This window comes from Elephas maximus, chromosome 5 (genome assembly GCF_024166365.1).
Source record: "Elephas maximus indicus isolate mEleMax1 chromosome 5, mEleMax1 primary haplotype, whole genome shotgun sequence".
Classification (NCBI taxonomy): Eukaryota; Metazoa; Chordata; class Mammalia; order Proboscidea; family Elephantidae; genus Elephas; species Elephas maximus.
Genome location: NC_064823.1, coordinates 79,333,987 through 79,357,288, shown reverse-complemented (window position 1 = coordinate 79,357,288; position 23,302 = coordinate 79,333,987). Strand labels below are relative to the sequence as shown.

The 23,302-nt window shown below is 39.7% G+C and overlaps 2 protein-coding genes across 6 annotated transcripts in view; one reads left to right on the top strand and one right to left on the bottom strand.

Moving 5' to 3' along the window:
- Nucleotides 1-3,133, bottom strand: part of CNOT6L (CCR4-NOT transcription complex subunit 6 like) — a 132,670-nt gene extending 129,537 nt beyond the window's left edge. Inside the window, exon 1 of one of the 3 annotated variants that reach the window (XM_049885943.1) lies at nt 2,879-3,133. Coding sequence is in view for 2 of the 3 variants with exons in the window: in XM_049885937.1 (XP_049741894.1) it covers nt 2,248-2,348 (101 nt within the window). In the remaining variant the exon portion in view is untranslated. Of the gene's footprint in view, nt 1-2,247; nt 2,679-2,878 lie in introns of those variants that run through there. The other 2 variants (XM_049885939.1, XM_049885937.1) reach the window with 2 other exon arrangements.
- A 532-nt stretch (nt 3,134-3,665) lies between these two features.
- The window catches only part of MRPL1 (mitochondrial ribosomal protein L1), a 155,515-nt gene continuing 135,878 nt past the window's right edge, over nt 3,666-23,302 (top strand). Inside the window, exons 1-3 of one of the 3 annotated variants that reach the window (XM_049885946.1) lie at nt 3,666-3,943; nt 6,947-7,160; nt 15,742-15,819. In XM_049885946.1, the coding sequence (XP_049741903.1) occupies nt 15,756-15,819 (64 nt within the window). In that variant the 5' untranslated portion in view covers nt 3,666-3,943; nt 6,947-7,160; nt 15,742-15,755. The remainder of the gene's footprint in view (nt 3,944-6,946; nt 7,161-15,741; nt 15,820-23,302) is intronic. The other 2 variants (XM_049885945.1, XM_049885947.1) reach the window with 2 other exon arrangements.

Below are 23,302 nucleotides of genomic sequence, written 5' to 3'. Positions count from 1 at the left end.
TCCATTCTTTTTTTCACAATAAGGTTAAAATGTAATGAAGAACACATATACTACTCCACAAATACTAATAAAAATGGGAAATTATTTAAAGGTAAGTTGACAGAGGATTTTAGCTTACATTCAGGAAAATATTCCAAGGGGTTTTGTTTACTGGAATCAATCAATATGAACTAAAAGAACTGCATAACGATTTTGAGGCACTTACACTTTGTTGTCCTATGTAGACAAACTCTGATTCCTTGACTTTTGTAATGCTTGATTTTACTAGAACATAGTATATGTGCTACATATAAAACTTTTTTTAAAAAATTGCAAGAACTACATAGTAAGAATTAGCTAAAAAAGAGTAATGAAACTGAGAGATGGGCTATTCGCAAATACGAAAATAAAATTAAGTATGACTATATTCTCTACAAACTAATATAGTAGGCTATTTTAATGGCAACCTTATTCCTAAAAAAAGATTTCTAATATACCATGCAAAAGTTATATATTTATATATATAAAAGTTGTGTATTACATGTACATGCATACACACATATACACATATTCATATATATACATATATCCTATGTGTATCAACTGACTCTGAAATACTTTTTGATTTATTAACTTAGTTATATAATATTGCTGTAGGTAATGAGTATTTTTATTTAGAAATGATTTTCAAAGCCCAAAGTCAGGGATGCAGGAGGAGAAATTAAAATTTAACTAAGCATCTACTATGTGTGAGACATGTTTTCTCATTCTAGCCTCACAACAAGTTTATTATAAAGGCATCATTATCCCCACATTAGAGGAGAAACCAGGTAGCTTGCGTAAGGTCAAACAACTAAGAAAAATGGCACAGTCTGGATTCTGAGGTCTGTAAAACAAGTCCTTTTTCCTCTAAACTACATCTGTTGTTTTTCCAGTAGTGATAACAGAAAACAGCTCTCTATCCCACCTTCCCTTCTCCTCACTTCCCAGTGAATACCCTCCAAAAAACCAAACCCGTTGCCGTCGAGTCTATTCCGACTTACAGCGACCCTATAACACGCACTATTTCTTTGAGAGCCAGGTTGAGAAAGGAGCAACCTCTGGTCAATATACACAGCACAACCTATAGGGACAGAATTTATATCATACTTTCTCCACAGGGTTCAAGCTAAATGAGCTAAAGGGGAGGGAGCAGAGTAGATAAAGTAAATCAGCAAATAATTATATTTAAATATAAACGCCATTTGTATTTGGCTTTGAAAACATCACACGCAGATGTGTCTTTACAATTTCATTTTGCTTCAACTACTCTCAAAATAGCTTTCCAGGATCTCACAGTGAGTAGACAATAAAGGCTGCCTCTGATCTAGGTTTTGGAGACTTGAGTAAACTCAGAGGAAAATGTGTTTGTTGTGCATGACTATCTTGACTGACAAGATAACTAGAGGCAGGAAGGTAGTGCCTCCCAGTATGTAGTATGGTGCTTCCAATGTGTACAAAAGGTTCAGCTGAACTCCCTGAACACAATTGATCTAAACAGCCTAAACCAAATAGTCGTCAGAATTAAGAGGATGACAGCTCCAGTATTAACTTCCTCTTCCTTACCAACCTCCTCAACTGGGCATGTACTCACCTTTCCCCCTACAAGGAAGGACAAAACAATTCAGATGCACAAAATCGATCCAATCCCACCCACCGGTAACACAGGCCACTAGAGTCAGCTTCCCTTCCTTCTCCCGCGCTTCCAAGAAGATATTTACCTTTTTAAAAAATGCATATATCTTATCACCGAAAAAGTATCTGAAAGGAAAAACGCAAATATTTACTCAGTTCCTGCGCGTACCCTTAAAGGAGGGATGAGAAGCAGGGACCTCGACGCCGCGTATTCCTGAGATTTACTGCTTTGATTCACTTTCCCTCGGGTCCCACAGCTGGCGGGAGAAAAAGCCTGCAGTTCGAAGGCCAAAATAAGCCTTCGCCTCTCAGGAGACTCGGAGGCGGCTGAGGAGACGGGAATCGGCGCGTCCCGCCTCTGACCTCCACCTGCCCAGGCCCGAGGCAGCGCCCCGGGCCCGCGAGGGCCGGGCGTCCGGGGAGGCCGGCGGGCGCCGAGGCGGTTAGGCCGCGTTGCAGGCCGGCGCGCTTCCTGCCGCGGCCCCAGGAACAGCGGCGCGGCCCCGACCCGCAGCTCTCCGGGCCCAGCCGCTGTGTGTCTGCCACACACAGGCTCACCCCTCCCCGGCCCGACCCCCGCCGAGCAGCTCTCACCTGCGAGGTTCCGTTGCACTCGGCCACAAAGGGTGACGGACACACCACTCGGGGGTCCCGGACACACGGAACCCGCCCCCCGAGTCCCGGGCCCAGTGCATGGACCCTCACACACACACCCCGGAACCCTGGCTCGCTCCCACAGAGACGCGGGTCAGCCCCATTAGCCCCTCCAGTCACTCGACACACACCCACTCGCTGTGGGTCCTCAGGCCGCCTCCTCGCCCGCCAAAGTCCCAAATCGCACAGCCGCACGCACATTTGTTCCTCTCCCACCTCATTTCCCCACTGACGCGCTCCTCTTCCCAACATCCTCGAGCCTCCTCAGAGGTACAAAAACACACTACCTCATTCTCTTCCTCGGGCCCAGAAGGAGCAACAGCAGCCATTTCCCCGCGGCAGGGGACACACACACACAAACACACGCGCGCGCGTTCACCAGGCCCCCACAGATGCTTCCCCTCCGGAGCCGCGGCCGCAGACGCAAACACAAACACCCACGGGCGGGCCTGGCTCCCGCCCGTCCGGATGGGAAGCGCCGCCACAGGCAGGGCCCAGGTCCCGGGCTCGCGGGAGGGCGCGCTAGGCGCCCGGGCGTGGGGTCGCGGAGGGGCCTGCATCCCCTCCTCACCTGCATTCAGCGCGCCGGGGTCCGGGCGGCGACGGCGGCGGCGGCGGCGGGGCGGCTGGTGCTGGTGCTGCGGCGGCGGGGGTGGCGGTGGCGGCGGTGGCGGCGGGGCTGAGGGCAGCAAAGACATGCAGGCAGCCCGCCGGGGGGAGAGGGACCGGCCGGAGGGGACGCGGGGCGGGCAGGCCGGGCCGGGCTGCCTGAGGAACGGCAGAGACGGCGACGAGAAGGACAGCTGAAGGGAGCGAGGAGAAGGGGGTGGGGAGGGGGACGAGGGCCGCGCTGCCGGGCTTCGAGGACGGTGACCCTGAGAGCGCAGGAGAGGCCCCGCGGCCGCGGCCGCCGACGCCAAGGCCCCGCCGAAGGGAGCTGCGCCTTCCCAGCCGCCGAAGCCGCGTCTATTACTCCAGGAGCAGCTCGGAGCCTGGCCTTGGCCTTGGCCTCCTGCCGCTGGGGCTGCCGCCGCTGTGGGGGTTGCTGCTACGCCTGCTGCTGCTGAGGCCGAGGCTGCTACACAGAGACGCCAGCTTTCGGTGCCTTCGCTAGCGCTCACACACGTTCACACCCCCGAAGGCCGGGGGAGAGGCGACCGGGCGATATCGGTTTTGAGATTAATAACAAGGTGCAGAGAGTGCGAGAAGGAGGAGGGTTGATTGACGTGGAGGGGCTGGCGGGAGTCAGTGAATCCCCTGCGCTGAGGGGTGGGGTGAGGGGGAGGAGGCGGAGCAGCGCCGGGGCGGAGCTCCAGAGCCGCGCCTTGGCCCCGCCCCTTGAGTGTAGCGTTTTGTCGAAGTGCGCGTGCGCTGGGCAGTGTTCTTGGCCCTCTTTTTCATTTACTCTTGCTGTTTCTTTCTTCGTTTTCTTGGCTCGAGTGACGAGCAGAGCTGGGAACGCTGGTAGGTTATCAAACACACAAACACAAAGCCTCACCCGTGTTCTTGCGTGAGCCCGGCGATGCTACAAGCTTGCCTGAGGCAGCCTGACAACGAAGCCGAGAGCTGGTTTGGGTGGCTAATGAGACATCACATGAAGTGAGGAGACCAAAGAAAATGTTTCCTGACACCTTAAGTGAGTTTTTCAAAAATGTGTAGTATGTGTAAGTTGTATCGTCAAAAGTAAATAAAAGAACCTGTGACGCTCTGGGATAACCCGTCCTATTTTCAAGTTCTCGCTTCTCGCGATAGAATTACATTGTTTGGCAGTTTATGTGTGCCAACTACAGGATGAAAACATTAAGATGAAAACTAGAAATATTAATGTTTCCTTGCAGAATGTGGTATTGACATTTTAAGTTTCTGGGGTTTAATTTCATTAATGTGGGTCAACTTCAGCTTTCACCAACAGCAGTACAACAAGCAAATTACACAGGCTCTAGGGGCAAAATACTACTGTTGCAGTTTTGAGCAATTTCAATCTCTTTCGCAATGCATGCTCCAGGATTGTGTATTTCTTGGTCAAGGGTGTATGAATAGCGTTCGGTATTTTTTCCCACAGGAGATTTGTTTAGGACACTAAGCACGTTGTGTTTGCTGCAATTAAATCTTAGGTTCTATTATTGAATGTAAAATGCTTTCATCTCCTGGTGCGGGGGAAGGTGAAGTGAAAATGCAAATGATCGTTTAGCCAGAACTGAACAGCTATTAAGAGTTCACCTTTGCAGAAGCACTACTGCACCACTTTTATCCTTCTCACCAGGAAGCATGAGAGAGTGACTGAGTGAGTAAGTGAAGAAGCCCCTCAGGACAGAGAAGACCTAAGGCTACTTTGTTTTTCACCTGTGTTTTAAGTTTACATTTCCTAGCAACACCACCGCCATACTGGCTTTTGTAATAGGTGTCAAAATGACCTTAATCCTGGAAGAAGTCCCATTCATTCCCAACTATCTAGAGTATAGGCTGACTGTAATGAGTAAATATCTGGCTTTGTAAGCAATAAAGCCAAACAAGTCACTTTAGGAGCCTAGAATAATAAACCTCCCTTGATGCCACAGCATTTCTCCTTGGCACACACACTCTCCTCCTGAAGGAGAAATACTACCAAATGTTGAAGAAATGAGGGAAGGAAACATCTGAAAAAATATGAATTACATTATATGATAACCTCAGAGATTTAAGTTTCTTCAAATATCATAGGTGTATAGATTTCTAAGTATTCAGTCATACAGTAAATAAGCATATGTAGAGGAGGTATTATGTTCCAGACACTGTATGTGGCATTGGAGATACAAAGTTAAGCATATACAATCCGTTAAGTAGCTGTAGGGGAAGCAGACATATAAACAGGAAATTCTCACAGAACAAACCAGAAATGAAAGTATGAAAGGTAGCACAAAATTAAACACAACAAATGTCAGAGGATAAGGTTGATGTGATAAGGCTGACATTTTCACTTCAGCCATATGATATCTGACCACCCTCACAGGCTGACTAGCTGGGGGAAGAGGGGAGGGCGATGTGGATGTTAACACTAATGGTAGGGTTTGCTGGTGCTGAAGCTCAGGTTTATATATAGAATGTTCATTGCTGGCTTCTAGTAAATGCATCAACATCCACTGAAAAAGAAGGTAATTATAACATTTAGAGTTAATAATAGTAGATATTATTATGAAAAGGTCAATTGAATGCAGTTTGAGTTTAAATAGCCAAAGATGTTCTTTGTATAGCATATTAAATGAATTGACTTACTAAAAACAAGGAAGCAAAACTTGTATAATTATCTGAAAAATAGATTGTTTTTCTTATTTGCAATAAGATTGAGATTAGAGAAACAATAATTTTTAAAGTTGTACAAATTATATTAGCTGAGAAATTAAATCTTTGTAGATATAAAAAAAAAATAATTCCCTCTTAAGACTGTAATTCAAAAGACAAATGCCAACAGCAAGAGTAGCACTTCAGCCATTTTAAAAAACAGTTTTATAGTAGATCAAGGTTTGGAACAAAATAGTAGCCTGCTTTTGATATCTTTTCAAATAAGATTTCAGTGGGAATTATTCATGTTTGTCAGATATTATCATTTTTTAATTAAGACTAGAAATAAGAAAGCAATGAAAAAAATCTCCCTTTGAAGAAGTGATTTATACATTTGAAAGCTTCTGGCTTAAGTAAGCCCTTTTTGACCAAATTGCTTTAATAGCAGCAGTGTGTAGGTACAATTTGTTCTGAAACAATATTTGTTTATTTGTATTACAGAACTAGTCCATTCTTTCTTAAAAATAAAGTACTTGATGTTATAGAGACCACCTGTTTCTGTTTCAAATTAGCAAATAATATTTGAATAAATCTTCCTATCTGTTGGTAGCGACACAGAAAAATCCTTTATCTTTCCTTGTCACTATGTGCCTTTATCTCTTTTCCGGAATTCTATTGAATAGCTTGCTCAAAAAGCTAAGATTTAAATTTTTGACTTAAGAATATTATTACTACTGGGTAAAGAATCAATTAAATGATTTTACTCATTTCAATACATACTTTTATACCAATAGGTATATAACTTTTCAAGTAAAGTGGCACATTTAAATGTATTCGGTAAGTAAATTAATTTATTAATTAGTAAAATAATTCATTGTAATTTTACTTGATAGTCATTAGTACAATAACTTTTTTAACAAGCACTAATCAGAATAATCTTAAATTTTTACTTCTTAGACCTCCTGACAGGGCCTCCAAACAATTTTACAGTGACATATTCTACCTTTCATTGAACTACATTCTTCTCTGTCTTCTCACATTTTACTCCTCTAATTCCTCTTCCTCTCTATATATCCCCATGGCTTTATTTCTTATCTTTCTGTAAGACACCGTCTACCATGGGTATGTTCCTCCAAGGAGGTTGAGTTTACTGATTTCCTTTGCCCTCTCTGTGTCCACCCACTCTCTCTTTCCATCACTCCTTTTTTGTTTCTTTCCCCCAAAACAACAGTGGGTGACACAAACGACCATCACACTATCTTAGCCAAAGGTAAACATTTTCCATCATTACTGATAGTATGCCATATGATACCTCAGTCATAGATAAGATGGTAAATAGGCAAAGTTAATCTTGGTACCCTCCTGCTTCCTCTTTCTGCAGTCCCATTCTCAAGTCCCTTCATCTCTGAATATTCAGAATCTCCACCCCAACTCTGTCAACCTCAGTACCACTCTATTTGGTACTTCCTGTACCAGGCAAGAACCACCACCAATAAATGTCCAGTTCCTCAATTTGTCAAGGACTTGAAGATAACTGACATGCTATCCAACCAGTAAAATGCTGTACTCCAGGGATCCTCATAGAGTCCGCAAAGGTATGTTTCAGAAGCCACCTAGAGTACCCAGAGGGGACCTGGTAGTTGGGACCTCAACTAGAACGCCTGTGTTTTATGTTTTACGTATTGGCCATCTATTTGTCTGCCCATTAACCTTCCTCTTTCTGTGAACAGTGTGTCCTTTCATTCAGGGAACTATTCCTGCCATTCCAGTGGCAGCTGCAGCCCAAGAAAGTCCCCCAGCGTCTTGGCTCAAGGGTGGGCTTATGATTCAAACAAAAACAAGCGAAGTTCTTCCCCAGGATATTTTCAGGTGGAACTAAGAGAAGAAGGACTCTCCCTTGGCTCTAAGAGTAGAGCCAAGAAGGAAGTCTGAGAGTGACCAGTGGCCACTTACTGCCTTGTGTAGCATGAAGCTAGCACAGAGATGAGAAATGCAGAGAGCAAGTCCTAGCAGTTCTCCAGTTCCAGGTTTCAGTCATCCCTGGGGTCTAGTTGCACCTTTTTCACATAGCGTGGCTAAATTAACTAGTAAATTCTCTTCTATATCAAAACTAACTTGAGTTAGACCTCTGGAACCAAAGCATCCTGACTAATACATTGTGTTTCTTCATGAGTTCTTTCAAAGAAGGCTCACTGCGACTAAAATAAATTTGAAAATCAGTGAACTAACAATGAGGTATTATTGGTTGAATTGTAGTCTACCAAACCTTAAAGATCACCTGATCCTACTTCCTCGTTTTCCAAATGAGGAACCTGAGGCAAAGTGATTTGCCAAACATCACCCAGGCAGTCAATACCAAAGTCAGTGTTAAAAACTGGTGTCTAGATACTTAGTTCTCTTCATTACCTTATTCTGTTGCCTGTTTTGTTCTTCTCAAAGGTATTTTAAGAGGCATTTTCTTAGAAATACAACGTTAACCTAAAAGAATAAATCACCAACATTGGCAGTTTCAGACACTGACTGCTTAGTGGGAAGATATTTGGCAGCATGGAGGCCATAATAGACCCTTTCTCCTCTTTGAGCTTCTCAAAAGTTTTTCATATTGGACCCAAATATACTCTTTGAGCCTTATATGGTCACATTTACAAGTTTTAATTACCATCTTTATGCTTATGATTCCCAACTCTACATCTCCAATGCAGAGTTCTCTCCATACATTCAGATTTATATTGCCAATTTCCTCCTGGATATTTCCATCTGGGCAATCTACGTGTATTTTGAACTCAGTATTTCTAAAACTGAGCTCGTTAACTTTCCTCCAAAATCTATTCCTTGCCTTGTGTGATTGATTCATTAAAAATGGTACCACCTTGCTAATGGTCATGTAATCATCAGAATCCTAGGAGTTATCCTTAACTTTTCTCTCTCCTACTCACCAAGATCTACCCATTTTAGCTCCTAAATATTTTCATTAATCTGGTTACTCTTCTCCATCAGGTGCACTGCCAGTATACTTCTTGCACTGCCAATTCAGCCTGTCACCTCTTGCCTGAGCTTTTAAATTTCATCTATTAACCTGTCTTCCTCCTATGCATAATTCTGTCATCCTCCTAAAATGTGTTCTATTCATATGACTCTGTTCTTTAATATCCTTCAACAAGTCCCCATAATTTATAAAATGTAACCTAATTTCACAAGTGTGTGTCCCTTAATGACCCCTAACTACCACCACCTGCAGCCACTTGACCACCTCTCTCACACCTGCCTTTAATGAACTACTTGTCTTTTCTGCAATAGGACATGGTCTCTTAGTTTTGCCATTGCTATTTCCTGAGCATGGTGTGTTCTTTCCCATTTTGTCCACCTCTTGAAATCACCCTTCAAGATTTAGCTGAAACATTACTTCCTCTGTGAAGCCTTCTCTAAAAGCCCTACTGGGTGCTCCTTTAGTACACTGTGCACAACTCTGTTACAATAAGAGAGACACCACAATAGTGTAGACGAGTTACAAAACATTCCCCCCTGAGTGGATGATGTCCATCAAAGCACAGCTCTCACTCAACTCTTGGCCAGATGCTTTTGTGCAATATGCAAACTGAAACAACCATATCAGTGTACTGTCATTATCTGTACATGCACACTTCTGTCTTTCACATGCTGAGCTGTAAACTCCGTCTTAATCTCTAGCACATCAGAACGTCTGACACATAATTCTCAAGAAACATTTGCTTAATCAATTAATCAATGGTAGCATTTCTCAAGTCATATCAAAACCCACTGCCGTCCAGTTGATTCCAACTCACAGCAACCCTATAGGGTAGAGTGAACTACCTCGTAGAGTTTCCAAGGCTGTAATCTTCATGGAAGCAGACTGGCACGTCTTTCTCCCATGGAGCAGCTGGTGAATTCAAAATGCTGACCTTTCAGCACATAATGACTGCGCCACCAGGGCTCCCAAATCATACCATGTAGTCTTAATTTACTAGCAATTAGTTGACAGTAAAAGAGATCAGAAATACCAGTATCTTAGACAAAGATTATTCTTTTCTCACATAAAAGAAGTCTGGAAGTAGTCAATTCAGAGCTCATATGGCAGTAGGGGCCCAGCTCCTTCTATCTTTGGCTTTGCTATCCTTAGAACATGGCTTCTCCTCCTGCCTCATGGTCCAGCGTAGCTATAAGGGCCACTTTGTATGGTTTTACAGTTACGTACTACACAAAGGCACCTGGCCGAGAAGTGAGTGGAGACTACATATTTTGAGGGAGTACATCAACCCAAAGGAGGAACTTTTTCAAATTCATTTGCAAGGATGGGTGCTTCTTTCAATGCTGCTCAAAGGCATTGAAAAGGTTAGCTGAGATCTTATAACCATTGGGGTTCCAGCTATCATATCTATTCTTCTGGCAGGGCAAAAATTACCCTCAAGCGCTTTCCTAAAAGTTCCATCTCAAAAATATCTGCCTAGATTTCATTGACGAGAACTTAAAGACAGGACACAAGTAGCTGAAAGAGAGACTGGGAAACATAGTTTTCAGTTGAGCACACTAATACCATAAATAAACTACTGGGCAGTCTAAGTGTAGCGTACATATAAGCTTTCACTTCAACAGTAGATGGTTGGGGAGTCCAAAGAAATAAGAGTTAAGGCATTCTACTGATTTTCCGAACTGAAAGTTTTAACTCTAGCAAAGCAAATTTACAATTACGTTATCTAAGTTACAGCAAGACACTTTAAACAAAATTTTCACAGTCCCTCCCTCCCTCCTTTCCTCCCTCCCTCCCTCCTTCCTCCCTTCCTGTCTTTCTATGAAAGGTCAGTAGAGTATGTTTAAGGTATCCCAAAGAACGCCTATATTTTTAAAAATTCTTAGTCTTCCAGTAGAAGGATTTTCTTAGTCTTTATAAATTAAAAAAAAAAAAGTCGCCAAGAAGAGTATTCTTCTCCTTTCTCAGATGCCACTGAAATGTTAGGACTGTGTGTTTTATATTCATGCTCAGGTCTCTAAGCCAATGGTAATTAGTAAAAGCCCCTAACTGCCTTTCAGTCAAGAATTTTTATAACCAGAACTCAAACACCTTTCCAAACTTAGCACATTTCCTTCACTCACGCTGGGTTTCATCCAAACTTGTCCCCCACATGTGCTGTGACTTTCCTGCTCTGTACCTTTGCTCACGTTGTTCGCGGCTTTCACTTCTCAACCTTCCATTTCCACATGACCAAAACAGGCACATCCTTCAAGCACTAGATCCAGCGCTTCTTCTTTCATGAAGCCTTACTTAATGCCCCTGTAACCAGATATAACTTCCTCCCCTTCTGAATGTATACAGCACTTTAAGGATAGAAACTCTTATCGTATGCTATACACTTAACACTTCTGTCTTTGCCTTACAGTTACTTGTATTTGTGTAGTACATGGATCATCTGCCCCACTAGGCTATAAGCTCTTTGAAGGAAGGAATTCTGACATAAATTTAGTGTAGTAGAAATTCTTTGGCCTTTGGAGTCAGACAAATCTGGGTATAAACTTTGGTTCTACCATTTACTATATAATCCCAGGCAAATTGTGCTTCATCTGAAACCTAAGTATAATATCTACTTGCAAGGTTGGCATGAAAACAAATGAAATAGTAAATATTAAGCCTGCAATAGTAGGCACTCAGTGTTTCTTGATTAAATTAATAAATATACATGCTTGTGCTGATTTATATTTAATATTGTGAATTTTTCAAAGATGTCTTCAGGGAGCAGCTACTGTGCTTTCTTCCATAGATTATTTATTTATTTATTGTGCTTTAGGTGAAAGTTTACAAATCAAGTCAGTCTCTCATACAAAAAGCCATATACGCCCGGCTGTGTACTCCCAGCTGCTCTCCTCTTAATGAGACAGCACATTCTTCCTCTCCACTGTGTATTCCCTTTGTCCATTCAAATAGCTCCTGTTCCCCTCTTCCTTCTCCTCTTGCCACCAGCCAAGAGTCGCTCACATAGTCTCATGTGTCTACATGAGCCACAAAGGTCATGCCTCACCACCATCATTGTCTGTGTTATAGTTCGGGCCAATCGCTGTCTACAGTTGGTTTCTGGAATGGTTCCAATCTTGGGCTGTCAAAGAGTCCAGGACCATGACCATGACCATCATGGTCCATCCAGTCTCAGTCAGACCATTAAGCCTGGTCTTTTTACGAGAATTTAAGATCTGCATCCCACTGATCTCCTGCTTGATCAGGGATTCTTTGCTGTGTCCTGTCAGACCAGTGATTGGTGGTAGCCGGGCACCATCTAGTTCTTCCAGTCTCAGGCTGATGGAGCCTGTGGTTTTTTGGTGTTCTTTATTCTCCTTTGCTCCGGGTGGGTTGATACCAATTTATGCATCTTAGATGGCCGCTTGCTAGCATTTAAGACCCCAGACACCTCTCACCAAAGTGGAATGCAGAGCATTTTCTTAATACATTTTGTTATGCCAGTTGACCTAGATGTCCCCTGAAACCGTGGTCCCCAGACCCCCACCCCTGCTACTCTGGCCTTCAAAGCGTTTGGTTGTATTCAGGAAACTTCTTTGATTTGGGTTTAGCCCAGTTGTATTGACTATCCCTGTGTTATATGTTGCACTTCCCTTCACCTAAAATAAATTTTGTCTACTACCTAGTTAGTGAATATCCCTCTCTCTCACTCCCCACCCTCATAACCATCAAAGAGTATTTTCTTCTGTATTTAAACTTTGTCTAGAGTTCTTGTAATAGTGGTCTGATATAATATTTGTCCTTTTGCAACTAATTTCACTCAGCATAATGCCTTCCAGATTCCTCCATGCTATGAAATGCTTCACAGATTCATCGTCGTTCATAATCATTGCATATTATTCCATTGTGTAAATATACTATAATTTATCCATTCATCTGTTGATGGGCACCTTGGTTGCTTCCATCTTTTTGCTATTGGAAACACTGCTGCAGTGAACATGGGTGTGCATGTATCTGTTGATGTAAAGGCTCTTATTTCTCTAGGATCTATTCCAAGGAGTGGGTTTGCTGGATCATATGGTAGTTCTAGTTCTAGTTTTTTAAGGAAGCACCACATCGATTTCCAAAGTACTTGAACCATTTTACATTCCCACCAGCAGTGTGTAAGTGTTCCAGTCTTTCCACAACCTCTCCAATATTTATTATTTTGTGTTTTTTTTTTTTTGATTAATGCCAGTCTTGTTGGAGTGAGATAGAATCTCATTGTAGTTTTGATTTGCATTTCTCTATAGCTAATGGTCATGAGCATTTCCTCATGTCTCTGTTAGCAGCCTGAATGTCTTCTTTGGTGAAGTGCCTGTTCATATCCTTTGCCCATTTTTAATTGTGTTATTTGTCTTTTTGTAGTTGAGTTTTTGCAGTATCATGTAGATTTTAGAGATCAGACGCTGATCGGAAATGTTATAGCTAAAAACTTTTTCCCAATCTGTCAGTAATCTTTTTATTCTTTTAGCAAAGTCTTTGGATGAGCATAGGTATTTGACTTTTAGGAGATCCCAGTTATCTAATTTCTCTTCTGGTGTTTGTACATTTTTAATAATGTTTTGTATACTGTTTATGCCATGTATTAGGGCTCCTAGCATTGTCCTTATTTTTTCATCCATGATCTTTATAATTTTAGATTTTATATTTAGGTCTTTGATCCATTTTGAGTTGGTTTTTGTGGGTGGTGTGAGGTATGGGTCTTGTTTCCCTTTTTTTACAGATGGATATCCAGTTATGCCAGCACCATTTATTGAAGAGACTGTTTTTTCCCCATTTAACAGACTTTGGGCCTTTGTCAAATATCAGCTGCTCATGTGTCGATGGATTTATGTCTGGATTCTCAATTCTGTTCCATTGGTCTATGTGTCTGTTGTTGTACCAGTACCAGGCTATTTTGACTACTGTGACAGCATACTATGTTCTAAAATCCGGTAGAGTGAGGCCTCCCACTTTGTTCTTCTTTTTCAGTAATGCTTTACTCATCCGGGGCCTCCTTCCCCTCCATGTGAAGTTGGTGATTTGTTTCTCCATCTCATTAAAACATGTCACTGGTATTTGGATCGGGATTGCATTGTATCTGTAGATCGCTTTGGGCAGGATAGACATTTTTATGATGTTGAGTCTTCCTATCCATGAGCAAGGTATGTTTTTCCACTATGTAGGTCTCCTTTGGTTCCTTGCAGTGGTGTCTTGTAGTTTTCTTTGTATAGGTCTTTTACATCTCTGGTTAGATTTATTCCTAAGTATTTTATCTTCTTTAGGGCTGTTGTAAATGGTATTGATTTGGTGATTTCCTCTTTGACGTTCTCTTAGTTGGTGTAGAGGAATCCAACTGATTTTTGTATGTTTATCTTGTACCCCGATACTCTGCTAAGCTCTTCTATTAGTTTCAGTAGTTTTCTTGAAGATTCTTTAGGTTTTTCTGTGTATAACATCATGTCATCTGCAAACAGAGATACTTTTACTTCTTCTTTGCCAATTTGGATGCTCTTTATTTCTTTATCTAGCCTAATAGCTCTGGCTAGGACCTCCAGCACAATGTTGAATAAGAGTGGTAATAAAGAGCATCCTTGTCTGGTTCCCGTTCTCCAGGGAAATACTTTCAGTCTCTCTCCATTTAGGATGATGTTGGCTGTTGGCTTTGTATAAATGCTCTCTATAACGTTTAGAAATTTTCCTTCTATTTCTTTTTTGCTGAGAGTTTTTATCATGAATGGGTGTTAGACTTTGTCAAATGCCTTTTCTGCATCAATTGATAAGATTGTGTGGTTCTTGTCTTTTGTTTTATTTGTGTGATGGATATCTTCCAGAAGATTTTATGATCAGTTAAAAAAAAAAAAAAGTCCATCAATATAATTAGAAGACAAAACCACAAGTAGAAAATACTGAATGTATGTGTTAATTCAAGAAATCTCTTTACAAATAATCTCCAGATAACCATAGCCTAGAAAATTATGGAAATACACAGATTTACTTGCACAGGATTAGGAGGCAGGATCGATGGTTTCTACTTCTAATTCTGTCACTAAATAGTTTTGCTACCATTGGCAATGTATCAGCATCTTCATTTCTTAGCTACCTTGTCTATCAAAAACAGGGGGAGGGAGGGATAAAACAGGGTATTATATACCTTAAACACCTTGAAGGTGAAGTAAGATAACCAAGTAAAAATGTTATGATAAGGAATAAATAACCAAAAAATTCTACATAATTATTATAAGTCTTGTAATTATTTTATTACAATAAGACAAATAGGTAAAAGAAGTGTATCTCTTTTGGCTCCTCCTCTGATGAATTTTTTTTTATTATCAGCTCTAGTGTTTTTTTAAATGATAGAACAACCCCATTTGTTACCCAAAACCAATCTACTCTTTTTTCTTTGCTTTCTTCTTTCTCCCTTCCTCCTTTCTTCCTTCCTTCTTTCCTCCTTCCTTCTTTCATTTAGTAGTGTGGCATTTACTTGCCTGATCAACCAGATTAATATTTTCACCTGACCAACTCTTTTGGTGAGTAGGAGATTATACGCTAACACATGGGTTGATTCACATACTTGCTTTACGCAAAATACCAAATGTCACTATATTCTCCTGCTATAAGCATCAAGTAAGAATATGCTGTACTATTTTTCTCTTTCTTGTTTTTCATGACGACTTGTAATTCTGTGTAACAAGCATAAGCTAGAGATTGAAATCATAAAAAAATTATATGATATCAACCCAAACCTCACACAGATAGGTGAATCTGTTAAAAAAAAAAAAAAAATTATACTCAGTTGCTATATGGATGATGTTTCAAATGAAAACTTTCCATGAAATTCATTTTTATTAATTAAAAACTAATGTAGATGTTCAACTTTTATATTTGTTTTTATTTTAATCATATGCTTTTTAAAATTTAAAGTATTAGCACAAGTAGGAGTGCATGAAGAAAAAAAGAGGTAGAAAACACTGTACATTTTATCAAGATTTCACTACCTGGCATGTTATCCTGAAAGTACCGCATAGTACCATAATTTTCCTAAAGTATTGTGAGGAATGGATATTATATATGTTCTAAAGTTTCTATTTGAAGCATTTTTATATTTCTTTCAGGAACCAAGTACGTTCTTCTGGGATTTTTCCTGTCAACAAAAGACATTTATGTATGTCGTTCTTGTTATTTGTCGCCAGGTTGGCTTTGACTCATGGTGACCTTATATAGAACAGAACAAAATATTGCCTGGTCCTGTGCTGTCTTCATGATCATTGGTATGTATGAGTCTCTTGTTGTGGCTATTGTGTTAATCTATCCCATTGAGGGTTTCCCTCATTTTTGTTGACACTGTACTTGACCAAAATATTTGGTAGAGACATTTAAGTATGGCCTCTAAAAATATGCCCGATACCATGCTGAAGAGAGTGCTGAACTAGCTATACCATTTGGCTGAGGCCAAAGTAGGAAATTCTTCCCACTAAAATGAAGATTGCTGGGTCTGCTGACTTACCCCATCACAGATGAGAAGCTGGAACAACAGGAGAGAAATTGGTAGACATCAGCTACAAGTGGAACAGAGATAGAATAGCAGGCTTATTCCCCATGGTGGGAGGTGTTGAAGAGGCTCTGTGTAGATGTGGTAACATATTTTAAAAGTCCGCTACATCCTATATGAAAAAGAAAGTGCAGAGTCACCTTTAGACCCAGCAACTCCTCTCATCATAAAATGTGCTGTAGTGAATGTCAAGCTGTGGCCTATTTGATTTGCCGCTCCTCCTTCCTAACGGCACTGTTGAGTAAGGGGTCTAACAGAGAAAAGTTTCCATCCAGCATTTCCTACAGTGGGGAGAGGAGCTGAGGTCTTAACAACTTGTGGAAAACTCTCAGAAATATTTGGCTAATAGAGAAAGAGAAGGATAGGAGTGAAGTTGGGAGAAAGCATTTTGTAGGAGATTAGAGGTCCAGGAGTAACTCGTGAAATCAGGACCCAGCAAATCTGAGTTTTGTCAAATTCCCTTCCAATTATACAGGCTGATAAATCATGAGGAAACTGTCATTTCCTTGAGCACCATATATTTGTTGTTGTTGTTAATAGCCTTTTATTAATGAATTTGCATTGTAGAAAATTAGAAAATACAGACAAGCAAAAATAAAAATATTTATACTTCCACTATACTTAACACCATAGGTGAGCCACGGTGGCTCAGTGGTTGAAGTGCTTGAGTGCTAACCGAAAGGTCTGCAGTTCAAATCCACCAGCTACTCCTTGGGAGCAGGAAACGACAGTCTGCTTCCAGAAGGATTTACAGCCTTGGAAACCAAATGCAGTGGTTCTACTCTGTCCTCTTGGGTGGCTGTGAGTTGGAACTGACTCGACGGCAATGGGTTTGGTTTTCGGTATACTTAACACTTTACTGGTATGTGTTATTACAGAACTCTTCCTATACATTTGTTGAGCTAAATGAATTCACACCATATATGCTGCCTTATAACTAGTTTTTATTAGCTAATGTCCATCTATTTTAGTAATTTTTTAATTTAATATACAGAACATATGTGTCGTTTAGAGTTGGTATTTCCAAACCAGTCTCCAATTCAGAATACGATTCCACACATTATAATCAGGTATTATGGCTCATAAGTCTTTCTTGATCTAGCACTATCCCTTTTTTATGATCCTACCTGGTTCAAGGGACTGGGACAATTGTTCTGAAGAATGTCACACTTTCTGGTTGTCTAATTGCTTCATTTTGTTATCATTTGGTTTGTTCAACTATCTCCTGTATTTTTATAAACTGGATGTTACATCTAAAGCTTAATTGATCCAAATTAAATTTTTTATACATCATAGGTATATTCTATATTTCATGTTGCATCACCTCAGAAGACACATAATAACTGATTGCCTCACCGTAAATGATGCTTAATTTAGACTCTGGACTAGGATAAAGACAGCACGACCATTCCCAAATCTAGCTCAATATGTTGTATATGTAAAGACTTAATAATTGTTTGGTGAAATGTAGAGTTCAATATTGCTTCTTGCCCTTAAGGATTTTATACATTAATTAAGCAAGAAGACTTAATTTGGTTTCAGAATCCATCATCTAACCTTTTATTTTGTTTTTATGTCAAAAGTACATTTAGCCTTTGTGATTCAGTTTTCCTTTGTATTTTGTTAAAATTAGTTTTCATATACCAGCTTATACTGGGAGACGATAGCCTAGAAGCACGCTAGATGGCTGGGGCAAATAAGCCAGATATTAACATCTTGCAACATATAGTCTACCCATTAAATAATTTACATTTTTTAATATGAGATTTATATAATCTAGAGTAACTCTTTAAATGTTAAGCGTTAGTTTTTTTTTTTTTAAACTAATACTGCTGGTACAACTACAGAAAACAAAGTTGATGAACTTCTACCAGCTGACCTTAAAATAATCATTAGTTAAAAGAATTTTGCTCTTTTCTGCAACAAGGATAATCTTGTTATTCATGTTCTTTCCACAATTATACTCTTTTATTTAGCTTGTCTGTATTGGTGACCCAGTCCCCCGCAAAAAACGAAAGCCCAATATTTTTAATATTTCAAATCATCTAACTTCTTATTTATTTTCCATATATTACGACATTCTTTGTCTACACTGTACTCAATATGGCTATTTTTGTACAAACTTTCAGATTTAACTATTTTAACTGACTAGACCAACCAAACCTTTTTTTTTTCCTTTGACAAAACTTATGAAATAGAGCAAATCTTTTGCTGCATGGATAGAGGTTCTGTTTCACTCCTTAGTTCTAAAATGACTCATGGTCACCACACACTTTAATTTGCATTCTCTTTTGTTAACCTTTTCAGTTCCTTCTTTCTGTCAACCTGAACTTACAAGTCAGAAGTCCAGCATATGATGTGATTTAAGAGAACCACACAAAACTGTTTTCCCCATTGCTTGTGATAATGACTGAAAATTCTCCATATGGATTCAGTCGTTTGAAATAGAACTTTTCTAAAATACCATGTTAAAATGTGCATCGCCTTCAATTAGCATGTCCCAATACCTATTATGTAGAACACTTCTATGAAATTCTCGGGGTATGAGAAATTGTGGTTCAAGTAAATTCAGGAAATGCTACATACTACATTTTTTCTCTTGAAAATTTGCCATACTCTTAAGCTTAACAAGAAAATTGAGGTCTTACCTAAAGAAACACATTTAACTTTGTCTAACCCAGTGTTTCTCAAATATATTGACCAAAGAACTCTGCTTAACACTCATAAGTTTTTTATAGTACATATTCTATGGAGTATTCTTTGGGAAACACTATTAAAACCTATAATCAGCAAAGCCTTGCTTCAGAACCATATAACCATAAAGTTGGAAGTCTCATGTTGCTAGTAATGTAGTTTAAACCTCAGGTTTTTCAGACAAAGAAGTAAACCAAAAATTAAAAAAAAAAAACAACCATTGCTGTCGAGTCAATTCCAACCATAGCAATCCCATAGGACAGAGTAGAGCTGCCCCATAGAGTTTCCAAGGAGAAGCTGGTAGATTTGAACTGCCAGCCTTTTGGTTAGCAGCCATAGCTCCTAACCACTGTACCACCAGGGCATTGATAAAGAAAGAGGCCTATAAAATTAGATAAATGGCTTAAATAACAAAGCCAGAATTAGAACCAATGTTTCCCATCTGATCCCTGGGAACGGAAACAATCCACCTCCATAATCTTCCAATTGAAATGAAGCCCACAAATTATTTGAATAAAATGCTACAGCTATAGATCACATAGGAAGAGGGCTCTTTGACTGAGTTACTGGCTGTCTTAAGTGATATCATAAGATATAGGGAAAGGGGTGTGAGTCTTTGTGGGTTTTTTTTATTGTCGTTGCTGTTGTTTGTTTTTTTGCAAAAATGAGAACAACTCATGTATAGAGCTATAAAATTTACTTTTTTTCACTTGAACTTATATTGTTAATATATTATCATGTATAATATATTAAATATAACCCTAGAGTATATTTTTCAACCCTGTTAGACCCAACACTCACTCCCTTTTAATAGCAAATATTTTGTAATGCCTTTCTTTATTATCCTAAGATGAAATACATAGTTAATATAATCTGTGTACATAAACAGTTTATAAAAAGGCAATATAATGCCTTAGCTATAGTATATAGGATAATGAAAACAAAAATAGTTTATGATGAAATAATACAATGAAAGATTCAGGCATGACTGCATTAGAAGGCATGGTGCAGAAGCTAGATGCTTGTACCTACATGTAGTGTTCATGCAAATGCTGTGGCCACAAAAGTAGACTGATACAGATGAGCGGCACTGCCATAGCTGATGTGATCTTTCCAAAATGGTGAACTAGTCTTGGTAAAATTCCAGACGAAACAAAGCACACTCTTTCCTCTATTTACATAATAGCTACATTCCTGGGAAATTCGTATTAAAACCATAAAAAATAAAACCCTTTGTATTATAAGTAAAATAGAATTGGGCTCTGGGTTCAGATCATTATGAACACATTTTCCTCCCCCATGAATGTCCAGAGGAACATTTTAAAATTATGTAGGATGCAGAGACACGTATTCTTCTATATGCAGAACTTTCCTGTCCACGTATCCCAAGTAGCACATCCTCTCCTCCCCCATCCCGGTCATTGTGATGTCCAATACTCTTTGCTGCAAACTTTGAATAAAAATTGGGACTATATCAGTTTAAGAACCACTGTTGTAGAGTGTGTTTTAAAGATTGCCTAGCATTCCATTAAGGTCCTTGGATGGCACAAACAGTTAGCACTTGACTATTCACCTAAAGGTTGGTAGTTCAAACCCATCCAGTGGTGCCATGGAAGAAAGGCCTGGTCATCTGTTTCTGAAAGATTACAGCCAAGAAAGCCTATAGAGCAGTTCGGCTCTGTAACACGTGGGGTTACCAGGAGTTAAAATCAGCTTGGCAGCAATGGGTTTGGGTTTTTCTTTTAGCAAAAAATATCAAATTATGTATATTCACTAAATTCAAGTTCACAACCTTCTTAAATCACTAATAATCATAAAATGAGTCACTTACTAAGAGCTCACAATGTCCCAGGCATTTTATTTGCATTTGACTATTTACCCTTTACAGCCACCATGTCAGGTAAGTATTATTTTTCCATTTTACAGATGAGGAACTTGAGGCTCAAAGATGTCAAATAGCTTTCCTCAGGGAAACCAGAATCCAAAGTCAGGTCTAAGAACATGTTTAAGTCCATGAGTTTAGCCATTACAATATACTGACACATGTAGTTTTTATTGCTTCTTAGGGCAGCTACTCTTTCTGTCCAATACTTTTCTTACCTTCTGGTGCAGCTTGCCTTTGTAATTGTGTTTCCTTTTCCATCTTTCAGCAACAATTCTTTTCTGGAAACATATGAAGCAGTTCCCCACTCCCTCCTCTTTTCAACTTTTTAAAGTAGAGGTCTGTGCTAGATTTGGATCTGCTACAATTGGTTCTAATTGATGTCCTTGCCCTCAGGCTATCTTTGAGTGAATGATTCAGTGTAACTGAGCAAATTCAATTTTTAAAGGAGCTTGAGAAGTTTTAACCTGAAAGAACATGTCCAGGGAGTATACTGTTACATGGCCTCTTTCTCCTCACCAGCCGTTCACTTTTTAAGCTAGTAGATTGTTGCTACTACCCGCAAAATTTCATCTGAGAATACTATTTCGGTGGTTATGAATGATCTCCTCATTAGTGGACTGCTTTTTTCCTCCATTACTGAAGTGGAAATAATTTGAGAACAGAGAACATGCATTGCACATAATACACAATAAATATCTGTTGGGTAATTACATGAAGTTGAGTTCAGCATTATTTAGCACAATAATTATAAGCTAAACATGAACAACTTCTCACATAGGCCGTTTGTGTTTTGTTTTCCACATCTATAAATTGAGCATAATATTTCCTAATTCACAGGGTTGTGAAGATTCAGTGAGATGGTATTTGTGAAATTATCACAGAATTGTACCAGCATATACCAAAACCAAACCAACCCCATTCATAGCAACCCTATAGGACGGAGAAGAACTGTCCCATAGAGTTTCCAAGGAGCACCTGGCAGATTTGAACTGCTAGCCCTTTGGTTAGCAGCCATAGCACTTAACCACTATACTACCAGGGTTTCCTCCTGCACATAGGAGACATTCAAAGGGTCTTTTCTCTTTCCCTTTCTATAGTTTCCCCACAACCCCCTTCCTTTCATGGAATTCATTTAGTTGGTGTTGAGGGTTCAAATTTTGAATCTGTGTACATATAGATGTTTCATTTTTTATTTAATTTCTACATGACATGCATATGGATATTTTGGTGGGATTTCTGGACACAATCAACAAACTTTTAATCTTATGTTATATATACAGGTAGTCCCCAACTTAACAGTGGGGTTCTATTCTGACAGCTGTCGTAAGTTGGTTCTGGCATAAATTGAATACTTTTTTTTTTTTTTTCATTATTATTGCCTTTTATCATCATTATCTTTATAAATACGATCTTTATTTGTCTTTGGGAGTTAGAAACATTTCGTATAAACTTACAAATATATTTTAATACGTACATGTATGTTACTAACAATAAGATGTACCAAAAAAAAAAAAAAAACAGTCATGAGTACAATTTGTGGTAACTCCAATATACCGTAAGTTGGGACTACATATATATATATGTATATATACATATATATATATCCCTGATGGCACAGTGGTTAAGAGCTTGGCTGCTAACCAAAAGGTCGGCAGTTTGAATCCACCATGCACTCCTTGAACACCCTATGGGGCAGTTCTACTCCGTCCTATAGGGTTGCTGTGAGTCACAGTCAACTCGACAGCAACAGGTTTTACACACACACATATACATACATATGTATACATAGAGACCCTATGTCCCTAATTAGGGTGAAAAAGGAAACTAAAGTGCTCTCATAATAAGGAACTGTCTTTCCTACTTGTACTATTACTGCATGTATATGTCTCTTGAAGGAATGTTAAGCTTGTTGTATTGTACTAAATGCAGTCATCCTGAGGAGCCCATAAGAGTAAATCCTCAGATCTGGGAGTAGAGTCTTGTCTGAATGACTAGGCCTTTTCTGTTGACAGTTGCCAATGATGGAGTCTACTTCTCAGACAGAAAAGTTTAACTGAGTAGGTGGGGCCAAAATTGATATGAGACAAGATTTGATCTCCACAGGTCAAGAAAATCAGAATGTTTGGAAGTGTACTGTTGAGTAATTACCATTAAAGTTGCCTCCCATGATCCACCATAATGTAGCAAACTGGGAGCCAAGAAGGAAGAACACAGATAAAATCTGTTTGTTTTTTGTCTTTTCTTATCCCTTCAATGTAGCTCATGAGCTTCGGAGAGCAATGTATAACTTCAGCCAGTTTATTAATTAGGTTTATTTCCCTTTGTTTTCCCTCAGTCATAATAAACTATTTTAGCTATACTACAGAAAGCCAGGAGAGGGTCACTTGCCCATGGTTGGCCAGATGCCAAAAGGAGAATCTGTAAACAGCACCCTCCCTCTCAGTAGTGTATGGTTGTCTCAATGGCAGTCAGCTTAAAGACCACAATGGCAAAGGAAAGCTGGGCAGAAACAGACCGGGCCATGTGATCCAATTGTCTCTGAATCATCTGAAAATTCTCCTTCTAATGCTAAACTTGGAAGATTCGGGCTATATTTTTGTAAAGAAAGGCAGAATTCCAACAT